The sequence below is a fragment of the Ammospiza caudacuta genome, chromosome 1, assembly GCF_027887145.1.
Source record: "Ammospiza caudacuta isolate bAmmCau1 chromosome 1, bAmmCau1.pri, whole genome shotgun sequence".
Taxonomy (NCBI): domain Eukaryota; kingdom Metazoa; phylum Chordata; class Aves; order Passeriformes; family Passerellidae; genus Ammospiza; species Ammospiza caudacuta.
In genome coordinates, this window is record NC_080593.1 from 104,999,392 (window position 1) to 105,018,374 (window position 18,983).

At 40.9% G+C, this 18,983-nt stretch overlaps 1 protein-coding gene across 22 annotated transcripts in view; it reads left to right on the forward strand.

Moving 5' to 3' along the window:
* Positions 1 to 18,983, forward strand: part of EPB41L3 (erythrocyte membrane protein band 4.1 like 3) — a 141,552-nt gene that overhangs the window by 69,877 nt on the left and 52,692 nt on the right. For 21 of the 22 annotated variants that reach the window (XM_058810869.1, XM_058810927.1, XM_058810883.1 and 18 more), the window contains exons 2-3: positions 6,724 to 6,953; positions 11,729 to 11,926. In XM_058810869.1, the coding sequence (XP_058666852.1) occupies positions 6,735 to 6,953; positions 11,729 to 11,926 (417 nt within the window). In that variant the 5' untranslated portion in view covers positions 6,724 to 6,734. The remainder of the gene's footprint in view (positions 1 to 6,723; positions 6,954 to 11,728; positions 11,927 to 18,983) is intronic. The other variant, XM_058810935.1, reaches the window with a different exon arrangement.

The following is an 18,983-nucleotide window of genomic DNA, read 5'->3' on the forward strand; positions in this document are numbered from 1 at the left end:
TTGTGTTTTGTTCCTAATATCATTATTTTTACAGGATTAGAAATCCTTCTGCAGTGTGCTCCAGTAACTTTGATATTAGAAGTATTCTGGCTTTTCTGCTCCCACTTTTCCTTTGTAAGGCTGGGTGCTGTGTTTGGTCTTTTCATTTCTTTTAGACCTTACCTGGCCTCTCTGGCATCTGCATAGCAGTGGCTAATGGTTTAAAGATGATTGATGGTGGTTCCCCAAGCACTGTAGGAACCTTTTCAGTGCTCCTGCTGTCTTGAAACCACTTGGCTGACTGATGTGTTTGCTCTGTTCTTCCCTTGCTCCATCCAACCTGAACTTGCACATCCTGTGTGTCAAGTGAAATATGCCCCCATTATCTGGTCCCAGCTAGCTGCTGTGAAATGAGGCCCTGGAGAATTCAGCCTTTCTCATGTTTTGTAACAGGCCTGGTTTTCCTTCTCATGTATTTATAGAGACTCTCTTCTTATTTGCCACATCTCTTGGTTAATTCTAAGTCACTTGGCATCCTAGTCTTCATTTCTCTTTTATGTTCATCCCTGAGTCATGTCTCTCTGGTTCTGCTTTGGTGTACAGTCCTTTTTTGATATATTCCTCCCCTTCCCAGGTCCTTTCAAAGCTTCTGTCAGTTTCTGTCCCCAGGCTTTCTAGGTGAAGTTTCTCCAGAAACATTTGGCTGTGTTTTCATTTTGTGGTGGTGCTGCCAAGGGGTGCACGTGTGCCTGGGGTCAGGGAGTTTTGGGTCCTGACAGGTAATTTGTGTCTGCAGTTCCCTTTTTGTCCCCTTTGAAAGGTGTGTCTGGTGATTTTAAGGTGCCTTCTCCATCTCCTCCAGATAATATTACTACTTCCTTAGATGTTGCCTCTGGTTTTCCTTTAATCTTCATCAAGAAACTTTAAAGAAATCCATATCATGCGCCTTCCTAGAGGGCCAAACAAATATTTTAAATCATGCTATATCTTGCAACACCTCCAACAGTTTTTTTAATTATTGCTGATTAGCATCTCCCTGCCCTCCCTGCAGTCTCCCTCCTGCATCTGTGCTTGGGCCCCTGTCCTTTGCCACCACATTTCTTCAATCATTTAGCCCAGAGCACTCTCTGCTGGCACAATGGCTGCTCATCAGATGCTTAGCACCTTTCTCCATTGGTTTTTTTCCTCTTGTCGCTTTTCTTATTACCTTTTTTACTTTATTTTCATGCTTTTTTTTTTTAATGTGCTGACTCAAATGAATTTCTGCTTATGTATATACATTTAAGGTGCAGTAGTGAACTCCCAGCCGGTGTGTTTGTGCACTGAAGCATGAGGGTTGCACTTGCTGGGCTTGGTGCCAGCATGAGAAAGGTGACAGGAGCATGAGCTTGGGAGGGGGCATCCATTGGCCCTTTTTGTGGTTGTTCCCACCCATGTCCGTTCAGGACACATCTACACTTGCTTTGGCTGGTTGATGTCCACTGAAGTAACTGTAAGGCCAGGGAAGTGCCTCCTCTGTGAGGCTTGCTGTTCTGCAAGGCTGCTGGAACTGGTGATGGATCAAGAAAGAGCTGGTTTTAACTCTTGGCGACCCTGTGCCAGGCGTCTGTGGCTTGGGTGCCTCCTGCTTGTGAGGGTGAAACTCATCCACATTAAAGAGGATCAACAGAAAATTATTGTTTTCCTAAAAGGGAACCCAACTGGAAAACTGGAATGAAGTGAGCTGAGGTTCAGGCAGTTGGATGAAAACAGTTTATATTTCAAGCTTAGAAGTCGGTGTTCTGGCATGTATTCTTTTCTTGAAACATATATTGGCATTTCTGTCACTGCTCATTGCAGCAATATTGTTCTCCATATGCTCTTCTCATCAGCATCTCATCGTTATTGGATAAATATGTCTCTCATTATGCAGAAAATTATTTTTGAAGTATGGAATCATTATTTTGTTACATAATTTCCAAATTTGGACCTTTGCAAAGATTTATAACAATCTTCAAGAATTACTGTAATTAAAGGAGAACTTTCTACAAAGAGAATTAATCAGATCAAAGAAGCATTTAAATGTAAATCATTAATCCATGCATTACAGGAAATAGTTAGTGGCTATGTATAGTTCATTTAATTATACTTGGTTCAATTTTGTTTTCTCATTACATCACAATTTATTCGGAATCAATTTGCAATTTCTTGTCTAATGTGACTTCTGTTTGCTTAATATAGCCGATATTTTCACTAGCATGTATTTATATATAAATAAAGGTTCATTAATGACTGCAGCATTAATTAAACTGTGGGCTCTGCTGTCAATTAGCTGTGAATTTTGTTGCTCTGTGGATGCAGCACAGAAAGTCTGTGCTCTGAAAACGAGAGGTAGAGTGTCAAGTTTTTGAATGTATGAATTTATACAGTAGATTGGGGCTGTCACTTGCTGCAGGGGACCAGGTGACACAGAGGACAACATGGTTTTGGTTCCCTTATGGAAAAAATGCATTGTCTAAGTCTGTAGTGAGTAATTGGTAATGGAAATGGGAATCTCTCAAGCTGCAGTAGGTTGGTAGCTGAAGGAAAGAAGACCTAGGTGTTATGTCAGGTTTTAGGATGTAGGGATTTTGCATAAGTGGTTTGCAGGTTTTGTAATCCTTATGTAATGTCTTTGTGTAGTGTGAAGTTTGTGTATATATAAAATCATTATAGAATGCTATGTTGATTTTTTGAAGTTGTGTTTTAATACTTTGATAGTATATTATTATCTATATTCCCTTACCTGTTGTCAGCCACACTAAAACACTGACATTTTAATATTTTACTGATATTTTTATTTTGCACTGCTGACAGTACATGCAATTTTAGCTTCAAATTTTAGCAGTCGATTAAAATAAGCTAGTTTTGGGCTTCCCCTCTCCCCCCTGCCCCTCCCTTTAATCAAAAGACTTAATTTTCATTCTTATTTTCATTCTGCAGCCAAATGTACTTTTGCCTTGGACTATCTCGTTATAGCAGCATCTGTGTTAAGTTTGGACTCAGCTAATCTTTTGGAATCTTTGAATACTGGGTTGTAAGCCAAAGTGTAGCTATCCAAGAGCACATCTGGCTTGCACAGTATTTCCTCATTTGTATAAGGTAGTGCTCCCAGTTTCTCTTCACTGCCTTGTTTTATGTTTGCTGGAAAGGGGAATTTGATACAGAGGCTGTGCTGGCAACAGAAAAAGTTTAAGGAACTTGAGTGTTTTCTTTCTTCCTGTGCTGAAATTCACATTAGAAGTCATGGTTTTGGTACATAGCAGTTATAGTAAATAATCAAATTAGAATAAGAGATTCCCAGTCAGCTGGGTGCTTGATAAAGGTTTAGGCACTACCAGCTATTCTGTCAGGTTTGCTGCATACAAACAAAGGCACAGTAATATTTATGTTGGTAAATTTCTTAAAATTACTGTTATTTCTTTCAATAAGTGAAATTACCTCTTTCTGGGAGGATTGTTGTGCTACTTATAACAAATGAAATGCTGTCAGAGTTCATGTGGATAAGCAGCTGTTTGCTGAGGAAGGCAAAACAACTTATTGGTTTGCACTGAGAGAGGAATGTTGTTTCCTGCCTCGTAATTTAGTATTTCCAACCCGCGCTAGATGGAAGGAGATAAATCTTAACAATACTCTCCTCTGAGGAGTTTGTAAGAGATGGGATTTGCAATGTGTTTGCTTTGCTTCTATTTACACCTGTAAGAGACCAGTGTGGGAAGAGCAGTATTTTGTTCTCAGTATTTGTTATTAAATGTGCTGCATGCATGGGGAAATAAAGACATTTGGAAATGGGCAGCCCTGGCTTAATTAAATCCATCTGCTGTCTGACTAATGATAGTAATATTGGATCCAGGAAATCTCTTATGCTGAAAGATTTGATAAAGCACACAAAGTTTTCTAATAAAGCGCTCTTAGAGCCAGCAAGAACTCATGGAACTGGAGAGAAAACCAGTGACTCCTAGAGAGTAACTCGCTATTGTAAGGCTACGCTTCATGCAGGAATGTCCCAGAAGCATATAAGAACCTCATTTGTTGTTCCCTGAGATTCAAAATTATAACTGGTAGGAACAGTAAAACTTGTTTACATCTCATCCCACGTGGAGTTTTGGTTTATGGGGTTATTTTAAATGTCTGTTTCCATGCTTGCAAACAGACTGGATACAAATGTTCATTAGGTAAGAAGCTACACAGGTGCAAAAATGGGCTTTCAGAGGCGTGGTGGTGGCAGCTGAAAGTCAGACTTTTGGTTAGTATTGGCTGGCAATCTGATCCTATAGAGAGTAATACCTCTTTCTAAAGAGAAGTATATATCATATATCAAGTAGGATGGTTGCTGTTTATTTACACTGCTCTAAGTAATATGAAGAGGAGGAAAAAAGTATTACAACTTATTTTGTGCATACTCTTTGTATTGGTCATAGGCGCTCTTTCATATTGTTTGAGCAATGATTCTTGTAGCTCTAAGTTAGGTTTTGGTAACTTCCTAATTCATGGTTTATGGAGAAGAAACTGAACACATAGTTTGAGTTTACTGCAATAATTATTTGACTAATTTGCATTTCATGTCCTCAAGCACTTGTACAAAGCAGGGTGGGGTGGGTGGCGGCAAACTTGAGACATTTTGTGAGACCTGGGTGCTTTTAAAGCAAGGCATATATAATGAGTGTCAGATGAAGAATAGTTTATTCCACGTTGATTTGACAGATGGGTAAAGAAAAACTCTCAGAGATTAACATTGTTGTTCAATTTAATGTTTAAAGCATACAAAAAAGAATGGCTTAGGAGAATTGAATATGGAGGATGGGTTTGAGTGATCTGCATCGGAGGAACTTGTTTAGGCTTCCTTCGTAGCAAATTGAAGTCACTCTAGTATGTGATTTATCACAGCTTAAAGCAGGAATTTAAAATAGGTCAGATGAATCCCTCTCTGAAACGTCTGTTTTTCTGCTCTGCATTTAAAGTGACCATCTCAGATATGGACAGCTGGAGTTTGATTAAATGAACACCTTTCTCACTGTCACATTTTAAGACCCAAGTTAATAATTGCTTTTTGTAGATGCTAAGGACATTTTGTTAAATAACACATTTCAAAAAGTGTTTTTTTATACAGTTGTGCCAGTTTGAGTGTGGAAATTTATGATGTGTTTCTGAACACGTGTGTCACATGTTAGTATCTTGAAAATGTGGCCTGAAGCATAAATCTGCCATGTGTGCTTTCTAGTTCTGCTTCTCTCTCGTGCTGTTTTGGCTGGCAGGGGGTGGGAACAGGCACCCCCTGCTCACACACAGCGCAGGAGCTGAGCACAGGCTGAATGCTGTGACTTGCTCTGCTCTGCAGAGACGTGTATTCACTGGAGAGCTTAGCCTTGAAAGTGCAGAATACACAAGTGAGTTGGAAAATAGTAATTGGCCTCGTTTATAACATTTTCTGCCAACCAATTTAGCTTATCAAACATTTAAATGAAGAAAAAGAGAAACGTTTGTACTTCCATTATGTTCTATAATAAACTTTCTTCTACTAGTAAGCATTGTAGTGTATGCTAGGAGTTCACAGTGACTTTCTAGCAGGTGAATTAGCAGATGTATGTTTTGTGGAATCACCTGTAATTGCACAGTAGCCATGGCTACCAGGTTAAAGGAATCATGTCCTGATGACTAATAGAAATAGATTGCAGCAGACTGGTTTGCCTTCAAGTTGCTTAGTAGCAAACTATTCAAGAATAAGTTTGTGAGGTCTGAGAACATATGAATAACAAACATAAAGCACACTCCCTTTGCTGAACTGACACAGTCTGCTTTTTCAAATCCTTGTTTTGATAAAAAAATCACAGCATTTCTTTAAAAGTTTAAGTTTGTGAGTATTTGAGAATACATATTTGCTACAAAACTATTTAATTAAAGTAGCTAGAATTTTGAATGAATATTGCTAATATTTTCATTTTGATTTAGTACTGGATAAAGTTAAGTAGAAACAGACTTTTCACATTCAATGAAAGTTGTATTCCCTTCATTTGAAATCTAACACTTAGAATGACTTAATGGAAGTCTATGTTTTCTTTTAGATGCTCTAGCACTTAGAGAGAAATGACAGAAATGTAGATCAACTCAAGTGGGAAGGACAGAACTGGGTTTAAGGGCAAATGTATGTTTGCACTGTTGTTGGTGGACCCATTTCAGATGTTTCTAGTATGTATAGAATCATAAAATCGTTTAGGTTGGAAAAGACCTCTAAGATCATCTAGTTCAGCTATTAATATATTGCTTGGAAGCATCAAAAGTACTTGAGTACATTTCCAAAAGAGAGTGCAGATGTTGAGGAGCTTAAGTCCTGTTGATTTCAATGTAAAGGACAAAAGATTTAATTTTTCAAGTTTCCCACGTGGTTTAGAAACCCAAACTCCACTGGATTTTGTTAGATTTAAGGTCCAATGTGTTGCTCTATTTCTGTGAGTTATGAACTATATATTCTCTATTTAACTGGCACATAAGTCCTATGATGTCTGTGTATTACTATGTAGAAAAAGATTTTTTAGCAACATATTTTTCCCTAGAGTATGGATGCAATACACTTAGCTGGTATTTTGCACCAGGTAAGCTTTCCTAGGGATCCTGGTTGGGCCAGTGTGGTAGGAGCTTAAGTTTAAAGGCTGAGGATATTGAGAATAAAACCATCTGATCTTTCACATCCATGAGATTGGACTCAGTACTGCTCACCCTGCCTTGCAGAATAACCAACCATGACTACAGAATCGGGATCAGACTCCGAGTCCAAGGATAAAGAGCAGGATCAGGAGGAGAGCCCTGCTCAGGAAGGGGCGGCAGAGACCCAGCCTCAGGAGCAGCAGCAGCCCCAGCAGCCCCAGCAGCCGCAGCAGCAGCCGAGCGAGGAGCAGCAGACCGCGCTCGAGCAGTTCTCGGCCGTGGCAGCGCACAGCACGCCCGTCAGAAGGGAGCAGGTAAGGCAGCCGCGTACACACCCTCGCTGCACGCAGCTGGCTGAGTGCCCACCTACTGCTCCCAGGGAATAACCAGCCTGGCAGTGTGGAGCGCAAATGCACGTTCAGATACGCGTGGAAGGGCGTTTGATGCGATGCTGTAGGTCTGGGCTGGTCGGTCTTGCGCGTTTAAAGGAAAACGGTTGTCACGCAGAATGTTTCCAAATTCGCAGCAGCTATTTCTGCCCCCAGTGCTTAAACAGGAGGGCAGTCTCATTAACTAAGCAGGAAACATCTTTGACCTTGCGTTTGCATTAGATAGCAAACAGTGTCAGTTTTTATGAAGCTGAAAATGTTTTCAGAGTTCATTTCTTTTGACACCTGCTGAACACTGATTTCATGCTTGCTTGTCTGATGGGTGAGCCATGAAGAAGCTGTGGTCCCTTAAGTTTCTCGTGGGTCTGAAATGACTGCATTATAATTACTTGAGCTATTCATGTAATAGGTTTCAGAAGAGCTATTGCGTGCTTTTCCATTTAGTTCATTGTTGCACTTATTAAATTTCCAGAAGCTGCTTTCTTCTTCCCGTTAATAATTTCCAGTCAATAGGATTAACAGGCATTTTTCTTCATGGGTAAGTGACACACAAATAATGAGGTACCTGCAAATCTCTTCCTTTAGCTTCGTAAGGTTATGACCCTCATCTGATTACATTTACCTTTGGAGAGTGGAATAAGCCAGTCTAGCTCCTCCTCTTCTCCATCCTTTTAAAAAATCTGGCTGTTTTAAGTGGGCTCCTGTTCTTTACCTGGTTGGGGTAGACAATGCTGGCAAAGCAATTTTTATCTCTCAAATAGATCAGAAGTTTTCTGAGATTAGTTTGGGGAAAAGAAGCAAAGCTTCTCCAAAAGAGGTAGGTGTTGAATAAACTGGTCATTGATTAAAAGTGTAATTCTATCAGTCTTTGGCATAAGTATTATTATTTATATGGATGTTTTTCCAGACATCTTCAGTAATCTTTCTACTTCAAGTTTCTTTTCACATTAAAAATGTAAAACAAATAAGCAACGGCAACAGCAAGAAAAAAACTCCAAGCAACAAAATAAGCCCAACTCCAAAATAACCCACGCACACAATAAAAAGCCCAAACTAATTTAGACACCAAGCCTGTCCTCGTCTGTTTAGAGGTGTGGGGTGCTCTCATGTGCTGCATGATCCCCTTCTTTCCCAAAGATCACCAGTGAGCTGCTTTCTGTAGAAGGCAAGAAGGCAAGATAGAAGAACTGGGTTAGTGAAAGGGATATGTGACACCTTCCTGCTGAGATTACCAGACTGAATCCAAATGTCCATGCTGTAAGCAGACTGCCAAATCCAACTGCACTGATCAGCCCAGTGTATTTCATAGTGCATTAAGTGTCTGCATCTCAGGAAAGCAACATTTAAATGCAGCACTAAGAGACAAAGCTGTTTGCAATAGTGTCATTAAAAAGCCAAAAACTGAAGGATCTTATTCTTCCTCTTGCTGCCCATAATCACAGTGAGAGAGTGTATTTTTGCTCTTACTTATATGAGAGAACCTTTGGAAGGAAGATTTAAGTTACCAGTCCAAGACAGTAACTTTTCTTTGTCATCCTATGCCCATAAAACCCCTCAACATTTTAATGTAGGTGAATAACCTTTTCATATTGAGATTAACAGTATTAGAAAAATGAGTCCTTCCTATCAGGTGTAATAATGCAACCTCACTTTCTGCCTGCCTTCCTGTCTCTTTGAGAAAGAAAAGGTGGCATCACACAAGGTTGGGCACCGAAGTTTCTGAGTAACTGCCATAAGTAGATGGGATTCATGTGTTTTGCAAGTGTTGCAACATCACTTCATACGTCAGTGAGAAGCTGCAGAGCATCCAAGATCTTTATTGCTGAATTCCCTGACTCCAGAGGCATCCTTTGAGAGGAGGTCCAGATTTAGAAGGGCTTGAACATAGTGTGTCATACATGAGAGAGACTATGCTCAAAAAATGCAAACCCTGAAGCAACTTGTGCTGCATTAGAATTTCGTCCATAGTACTTTAAAAATACTGCAAAAACAGGGCACAGAAACTACAAAAAAAAACCAAAAAAAAAAAAAAAATCCCCAAAACAAACAAACAAAAAAAAAACAGTGCAGAAATACCTTGGAGAAGAATTTAGGAGAAAATGAATCCATGCTTGCAGAGTGAAAAATAATTCACTGTGTACATGGGTCTTTCACTGGCCATTTTTTTTTCCTGGATTCCAGGATGTCAGGTTTCTTTAGGAAGAAGAGGCTTAATACAGTCTGAAAGTACCTCAATGCCTGAACATGTCAGCATAGTTTGGGGGAATTTTCTCTAATAGTTCTTGGCATGTTTTATTCTCCAGAAAAATGAGAGGAAAACCTTTTGTAAGATTTTAACCTAGACACATTCCCCTGATCTTAATGTAGATGGGAACCTTAACAAAAAAAATAACCTCAGTAATATTTTTTAATATTTATAAATAAGCAAAACTCTGCAGTAGTCTTGATCTACTGACTGTCTTTATGAAGGCAAATAATGACATTGGGATTCACATAAATTGCTTGCATGCTGAGTATGGTTCTAAGGTTTAAATGGATGAGGGGTGTCCTTGTTGTGGATTTTTTTCTCAAGCAGCTTTTCTGTTTTCTTGAAAGAGATTAGTTCCATGCTGGGGTATTTTGTTGGTTGTTTTCTGTTGGAGCGCAGGGCTAACCCTCACATGAGAAATGTAGTAAGCCACTGGGTAAGACAGTGCATTTTTCCCCATCACTGGAATTACTTTTTTACCAACATATATGCATGTGCGCCTTTCCTGGCAGATTTCTTTTGACAAAACATACAGAAATCATCACAGCCCCTCTTCCCACCAGCAGCAGTGCAGTTTTGCCCAAGCAGGAGGCATCTTCAGTGTTGTTTATTTCTCCTTGCACAAGGCTGGACGAATTGCCAGCTGGCTGCAGATGTGGTAGAAGGCTTGCTGGCCTCAAGCCTTGCTGTGGTCCCAGGGGGTCTCTCCCTCTTCAGCACAGCTGCTGTGAGTGTTAAATGCTTAGCAGACAGCTGATCCACTTGCCTACACTGTGCCTTCATCTCCCACCAGTTTTCAAGGTATGTGAGGACCCTGACATCCAGGTTCAGAGCTGGTGTCCAGCTGCTGGAAGGAGAAATTCCTCTTGTGCTGGAGCCAGATGGGGGAAGAGATGGCTGGTGCTAGGCTGCTCCTGAGGAAGAACATTCATGGCCCAGGAGATGCAATAGCTTTTGAAAGCAACTGTTGCCTTTTTATCTTTTAAGCCCACTCTTTTCCAGTTTCCCATCCAGGAATGCCCAGGAGGCCATTGCTGTGTCCTCCTTGCAGGGAGAGGAGGACTGCGAGGTCTTGCCATACCTCTTTGTAATTTGTGGGCTTTGGTGGCAGCTAACACTGTAGGGATCACAGCCAGCTCCAAATTGTCCTTTCCCCCCTTGTCAGAAGGCAAAGGAGGAACTTAAAGCTTTTTTTCTATGAAATCACTCCGGGACAGTACCCTGTGATTAGAGGTACAGTTGTTTCAGGTTATATGATGCAACATTGTTCTGGTCTCAAAGCAGCTTAAAGCCTTTCGATGGATTTGCTCCATTGTCATGAAGGTTTATTATATACAATGAATGGAAACAGACTTGCAGGATTAATTTACAATATATTTCCACTAATGCTTGTTGCTTATTACACTGAAATAATTCAGAGCCAGAGCAGGTTGGGGTTTTTTTGCCTTGTAGTGAGATAACAGAAAGATGTTTTTATTTAACTTGAGCTTTAGCTGAGGTATTACTGCACTCCTGTTGAGGTTTTGTTTGGAGTCTATCAGGGATATAACTGATGAGAAGGGTAATGACTGCAGCACAGTGCTGTTGCTAGGAAGGGTGAAATGCTGTAGAGCTGTTCTGGCTTTCATCTAGAGCTGTGGAGAGGACTGGGGGCTGAGCTGCATCACGGGAAATTCAAATGGCCTGACCCTCAGATAAACCCGAGCAAAAGCAGCCAGGGTCGTTTACTTCTTGCCCCTCTTCCAAATAGCACCTCCTTCTCTCCAGCTTTGGGAGACTTACTGGGCATGAGCAGAGAGCAAAATTCATCCTCTCATCCTGTGTGTTTAGCCAGCGGCTGCACATTAAAATTGTTTGGCCCGTCACTTCTGTCGTGTTTTCTTAACCCTTTGCTTGGGTGCTTCTGGAGCCTTTCACTCTCTCAGGGATGAATCCCCTTATGAATTCACACTGTTCAGGGGGATCCATGCTCTCATTCAGGGACTGTTTTCCTACTGACAGCAAAATTAGTGCAAACTTGATGGTGTTTTTCTATTCATATGACACCATGGAAACATCGTATTATTTAACAGGTACAGGACTTCAAAGTATTATCAAGAAGGTGTAGGAGTATTGTTCATCAACAAAATTTTCTGATTACTCAGTGCTTCCAAAATGCCAAAAAACAAGTACAGGAAGTGGGATTTTGTACCTGTGGGAAAAGCAGAAGCCTTAAAATATTTTCATGAATGCCTCTCCTTCGTGGGCATTTCTGTACATTTTGGAGGGAGAAGGGAGCGCTGGAAGGAATATGGGAAATCTTTTCAGTAAAGACTCTCTCCTGCATCATGGCTTTCTTGTCCAAGCTCCCAAAAAAGGCTCACTTAAAAGCTTGGGTGCAGCATGTGCAGTGAATTGGAGGGCATGATTGGTTTGTCTTATTTCAAAAAGCATCTTTCTTTTCTCTTTATAGGCTACAGAGAAAGAGCAGGAGTTTGCTGCTGCGAGTGCAAAACAGTTGGAATATCAGCAGCTAGAGGACGACAAGCTCTCTCAAAAATCTTCATCTAGCAAACTTTCCAAGTCTCCTCTAAAGATCGTCAAGAAACCGAAAAATATGCAATGCAAAGTGACGCTCCTGGATGGATCGGAGTATGCCTGTGAAGTAGAGGTAAATGGCTTTGTGCCATCTTTTTTTTTCATCCTGTCAGGAGATAAATGGTGAACATTGTATTTCTAATTTAAGAAAAAGGATGAATGGCGTGATATTTCACCAGTGCCAAGCACAGAGAGACTTTCATTGTTTTCTCTGGAGGTTGTTGGAGATGGTGCACAGATTTGAGCTAGGTGAGGGATTCTGGGCACTCCCTGAAACAGCCAGAGACTGTGGATTAATTTTCTGTTGGCACAAGCCACAACAGAATGCAGAAAACAAAGTATGGGCAACAAAAGCCATAAACAAATAAGGATTTTGATCTCACTGGGCTTTTCTTTTCCTTGGTACTTCGCTGAGTTGAGTCTTCCATTGAGTCATTGTCCATACAGAAATTCTGACTATTGTGAGATTACTGTGGGCATGAGAGACACCCTGGGCAAGTGGAGAAAATGTCAAGTGCAAATAGCATTGAGAATGGAGAGTTTTGTGTGCTTTTCCATGATGTCTGTGAATCATAACTGTGTTTGAATGTTACTGGCAAAGAGATGCTGTGATTTTTCTGTAAGGAAGCTTGCCTTCCCTGCTGGGACTCTGAGAGGAACCTACTTTTGGGAGGGATGGTCTTCTCTGTCACTTAAAAGCCAGTCTTTGCCTGTGGGCAGACCCTTGCTAAGAGGATGCCTTCAACTCCAGAAGGCCCCAGAAAAGCAAAAAGTGAGCACATTTAGCATCTCAGAGTAAGCATGACAAAATTCAGAATAGCAGGGTGGACCCTTTCTCCATTCAGTCATTGTCATCAAGGTGATTTTTGCACAGTGGACCAGCCTGTCCTGTTTTAGGTCAGAAGGTCATGAGCACAAGACAAGGCTGAGCCTGACCAAGCAGTGGCTGCAGGGGAAGGATGAGTCTTGGGGGGCCTGGCTAAGCCAGCCATCTTTTGGGTAACTGCAGAATTCCATGGAGAAGAAAAGCCACCTCAGGAGGACAGGAGAGTATGAAGGCAGGGATGAAATAGTCTGCAGGCTTGAAAGGGAAATCCACAGGAGCATGGAGAAGGGGAAAGGATGGAGAAAAGGAGTACCTGACTGGGAGCCAAATCTTTGGCGTCTTTACAATCACGTTGTGCACAGCCCCCTTGTCCTTCAGCTGCTCTCATTTTAGGGGCTTTGGAGAGTGGCAGGTAAGGAAAAACCTTATTGGTTTTTAGTTAACCCTGGCATTACAGTTTGGGTCAAATGTTGTCATGCTAGGAGTGAGCTGCAAACAGAAGCTGGTATTTTACTACTCTTACAGCAAATTAGCTGTCCATGTGGCTGAGTATCTTTTAATTTCACTGGCCAAGTCCCATGTTGTTTCCTTCAGCCTAGGACTGGCTATCTGGACGCATCCTTTGTGACTATTAAACGGTCATTTCTTGACCTGCAGTCTCAGTCTTGTCACTCAAGGATAGTGTGGGAGCCATTAAGCTGGAGGAATGACTCATACTGGCTTTGATGGAAAGAGTCAACTCATTTCAGCTTTTGACACTTGCTTGTAAAATGTGAGTCACTTTTTGGAATACAATCAAGCAAATCTTACCAAATAAGATTTCTATGGAAATCTTGTCTAGCAGGCTGAGCTTTATCAGAATCTAAGATGGAGCAGAAAGGGAGATTTGTTATGTTAGATTTCCACTTATGCAAAAAAATGCTGTGAATAATACTTTTTATAAGAAGTTTCACTCTTTCACTACTTGAGTTCTCTTGAAGCATAAAAATGCTGGCATATGGAAGCCATCCTGTTTTATTGCTTGTCAAATTTCTCCTTCTGCTTTGCAAGTTCTGAATAGCTCTTGAATAATGTCCAATATAAGTTTTGTATGATTTTTTTTTCTACTCACATTGCTGAAATATTTTCAAGTTGTATTGACTGTCATCAGTAATCATTTTATCTGCTTCTAAGATGATCAGGCTTCCCAGGCAGAATGTAATACTGATGAGGAGAGAGCTCCTATAAGGATGCCTTTTCAAATGATGAAGCTTTAAGGCTATGATGATGAGTAGACCATGGGGTACATTGAAACAAAGTTAGTGAGGACGAACAAATATTTCAGGGAATGAGTGCAGCTGGGGTGGTGATGCACCTTACATGCCTGAAACTGTGTGATTGAGACTTTGCATCTGTATTGATGATACAACTGCAGGTGCTTCTGTGGCACAGCCCACTCTAGCCTATGGGAATTCTTGGTAGATCCAAAGGAAGTCCACCTGCTACATGCCTAAAGTTTAGCTACAGCAAAAGGGTGCTGAGTGCAGCCAAGACAAATGATGTGACTTTCACTGTGCTTTTTCTCCAAAGGAGTAAAAAAGTATTCACAAAGGGAGTTAGTAGGGCGGGAAAGCTGAGGGTCTGTCTCAGGAGACATCTCAGGAAGTTGTGTAGGAAGCTGAAGTTGAAGTTCTTCAGAAGTTTTGGGTAATAAAGTTCTGTGTCAGTAACAGAAACTCAGTGCTGCAGCATGAGAAACAATCCATCATATTTCAAAAAAATGCTATAATATTTTAAGGATCGCCTTCAAGTGAACTCACTGTATCAATTTAAATGGGGGGAAAATGTATATATGCACAAGCATACATACATACATACATGCATACTGATATATGTGTGTGTGTGTGTGTGTGTGTGTGTGTGTGTGTGTGTGTTATTCTCTGTCAGCAGCGCACAAAGCCATGCGGTTTTACAGAATCACAGAATATTATGAGTTGGAAGGGACCCAAAAGGATCATTAAGTCCAGCTCCTAAGTGAATGGCCAATACAGGGATTGAACCCACTCCCTTGGTCTTATTATCACCATGCTGTAAGCAAGTGAGCTAATCTCAGTTCTTTCTTATATATATTTATAAAATATAAAGTATAGTAAGGTATCCAACAAATTATGGAGGTCAGTAAATACCCTAAGACTAATTCTTTGAAATAAAAGTGAGAGGGACAGACAACATGGCAATCTGATATTTAATACTTCCATTCCTTGTGTTCAACCCACATAACTGCATCTTTCAGAGTGACAGTGACCCAAGGTAGGGATGTGACAATTTTTAAATGTGAGTCAGAAATGTCACCCTGTGTTGTCAGCTCCTTTCTTTCTGCTCCATGTGTATCATGCTTCTACCTACTGAAGGCTCAAAGCAATGTAATCTGGAAGGACCAGAAACTTAGAAACCTAATTTTGAGCTAGAATAATAGCTCTGTCAGTGAATCTTGATTTGGATGCAGGCCAGGTATTTATCTCTCCAGAATTGCATTCCCTAGTCTGGGAGTTGGGGATCATTAGAGAATCCATCAGTTACTCTATAAAGTACTTTGCAAATGACAAATGCTTTTTATGTATGTTAAATATTAATGTAATTTAAAGGAGCTTATTGCTCTCCAGTAGAGCGCAACCTGCAGCTTATCAATTATGTGTTCATCCCACTAATGACCTGGCAGCCGACGTGGCACGTACTCACAGATTGAGACACTTCTGAGGCAAGTTTGGTTAATCCATTATGCCCTTGCTGTCCTTTGTTTCAGAAGCCCCTCTTTCTTATTCCATTTTTAATGCTGAACATTTTCTCTGTCTGCTGCTATATCTTTCAATCTCTCCCACATTCAGGGCTTTGCATTTGTGACACTGGGGTTTTTTTCATGTTGTATGAGATGTATGAGGGAAAGTGTAGTGGAGCCAACTTCAAAGCTGAGGTTAACAGGGGGTCATCTAATGTAGTCTCCATTCGGTGAAAGGATCTTAAGCAAATACCAGGTAAAAGCTTTCCCTTGAGGCCCTGCAGTGTTACTGCCTGTGTGCTCTATCTGTCCTGACCCAGAAAGTCTTTCATGCAGTAACACATTACAAGCCAAAACCAGGTTAAGGAGGTAACCCAACCTGTTCATTCATCCTCCTCCAAAACCATAAACCACCATTGTCACCATCTGTGCCCCCAGTGCTGCTCTTGTCAGAAGCCTGCAAATGGTAGTAGCAGCCGTATTTCAGAGCAGGGTTTCCTTTCCAAGGTGGGATGGCCACCTGATGGTGCTTCCCCTCCCCAGGGAAAGCTGTTGGCTTTTGGAAAAGAGGTATTTGTACATTGACATTGTCCCCATTCTGCCAAGACAAACAGCCTCAGGGCAGCTGTCTGTTTCTCCCGTGTCATGAAGAACCTGGGGATTTCTGAGGGGCGTTGGATCACAGGAGTTGATGCAGTCCATTCAGAGAGACAAAGCATGGTGGTTTCCACCAGATGTTCACCCCTGCTGGCAATGGTTCTCCTTGGGTTGTTCATTGTGCTCTCCCAACCAGCATCATGCTCAGAAATGTTGATTGTCAATGTGTCCAAGGCCAGAGCTGTGGCCAAAATTACACTTCAAATTGTCTCTTTTAAGCAAGTTAGACCTATGCTTTGCATTCATTGGTTTGAAGAGCTAAGGAGAAAGCAAGATCCAAGACTGCAAATTAATTTCAGATAACCTAAAAAAGGCAATGAACACACTTGTTCAAGTTTTTCCTAAGATTCAAGAAAACAAGCAAAAATTACTTATTTCTGGGTTTCTTCAGCTTTAAGTAGGAGCTTTCAAATGCTGTAGTACAATATGTTTCTTCTAGTGTTTATTTCCTTTTTTGTCCATATCTGCCCCATCTCAATTTTCTGTTATCTAGACTACTGCATTTTAATTAAAAGATGCAAGTGGAACAAGCTGTCATGCTCTCCATTACACATAGCCTAATTTAAAGTGTCTTCCTAAAACAAGTTGGAATTTGTCTTTGTTGCTGCTCTAAATATATACATGCTGTCACTCACAATGTGAGGGCAGAAAGCTGTAACATAATCTGTCTAAATAAATGGTAAAATAATTAGATTTCATTTTGAAAGGCTCAGCTGTCTGAGGCCATTGGTAATTTATACTCTTTCGTCATTCCTGTATCACTCAGACTTTCTTATCATGCAGGCCACCAGTGAATGAAAACAAATGTTTCCATGGCAGCCTGTCTGTGGCATCTCTGCAGCCCTACATCAAACAGCAAATTGACGTAGGATCCAGATAAGCTGCACAACACATGGAGAAAAAACAACTCAAAAAGTATTACTGTTAAACCCCACTTCTGAGTGAGTGGGGGTCAGCTGAGATGGGAAGGGACTGGTAAAAGTACACTGTATATGGGTATTTTTAACTCCAGTTTTCTCAGTCACGCAACTTGGGCAGTGGTTCGGTGTCCCATGCTGTGGCCACTGTTACACCTTTGTAATGAACTTCTGGTGACTTCCTCCCTGGTGGAGACCCCACTTTCTTAATGGATTTCCCCACATCCTCAAGTGACATCAGAGTAGCATGATTGAGTTTAAATAGCAAGAAGTTTTCTTTTCATACATTTGAAACCAGGACTTGTAACATGGACCAAAGCAGACTGGAGTGAACTGTTCCCTTTCTGCCCTACACAAGTATGGGCTGATAATCCTTTTTGAAGACAAAATGGACATGAAATAAATGGATTCTCTAATAGTTGAAGTAGTGCTTCTCGCATTAATTTCTCATTTTCCTGTTAAAAAGTGTGACTACATGATGCTTCCTTGAAAAATAAAGTCATTGAAGATAGTTTTAGGACAGGCTTGAAGTGTTGAGAACAGGCAGAATTATTTCTGCCCTGCCACCTCTGCCAGCAATGAAAGAGAGCAGTGGCTGCCTGTGCTGCTTTTCCTGACCTGCAAGACTCCCTCTGGAGGAAAAATCCTCCTGTGTTTCTGTATGATAGAGGGGGACCGCATGGCCCCTGGTCTCCTCCCCACACAGTCCCAGCAAGCCCTTCCCGGGGAATTTCCGTGTGTGGACCTGCCAGCCGCTTTTGCACAGGGAGTTTAATAACATCAAATTTCTCCTCGGTTTTGAGGTAGGCTTTAAGGTCAGGAAGGAAACCTTGTAATAAGATGCACTCTGCATTCTGAAGGATACAGTTTCGGTTACCGCCTGCACATTTTAATTGTTTAATGAATTCCACGCAGTCTCTTGCAAATGGCTTTACATGCGAAACTGATTATTGAATGCAAGAGGAGTTTTTTTTAATAAGTCTTTTCCTTTTGACCTACTCATTGCTTACACTTCACTTAATTTAATATGAAGACTTTTGTTTTGGGTCTTGTTTCTTCCCCAGGATATGTTTCAGTAAAAGTGGCTGGGTTGAGAGGCATCGTCGCTGTTACACAGCATGTTTTCTGTACCCAGACCCTCTAATTAGGGCTGACTTGGATTAGCCAGGGGATTCACTTAAGATCAATGTTACCTGACACATGTCAGTAGGAGTCTGAGTATTGCCTGAATATGTTTCAGCTGAATAAAGTTAATAAACAGTTCTTCTGACTTGCTTTTTCCAAATACTGTAGGCCTTTTTTTATGAGTTAAAATAATTGTCAATTCAAAAAGCATAATGATCTGGAAATCAGCACCAATGTCAAAACGATCTCATAATAATCAACTGTGAGGCTGAGAAGAGAAAGGGTTTTTTTCCTAAAGTTTGGTAATTAAAACAAAAATAAAAATGTTTGGGCTCCCTTTTAGTGATTATGATTATTATTCTTATTTCACTGAAGCTAAAGAAGTCTAAATCAAAACAAGTCAGGTTGAGCTAAGCCTTTTCAAAATTCCACAAGGCAGAGGAAGTGGGACTGGAGCATTTCTGCCTTGCCAGGGCAGGCTCAGGTCCCCCCACAGCTTCCTGTGGCTGGGAACATCTGGGATGTGTGGTACTCAGGGCGAAGGTCTCTTATAACCTTGGCAGGCAGACACCTAAATCACTAGACAGATATTTTCTCCAGTTCATATGCAAGTATTTTAGAGACTGAATGAGGAACCAATTAAATTAAATTAAAACTAAGTCACTCCTTTAGATGTACCAAGTGGACAGCAGGTGGGACCTTAAATTGCGCATTTTGGCACAGCAGAGGACATGGTCACAGTCAAATGCCAGAAGCTTAAAAGAAAAAAAATTGTACACATTTTCTCCAGATCTACATTTTCTACATCTAATCCTCTTAACTAGTGCCTTTTGTTAATAGTTTATGAAAA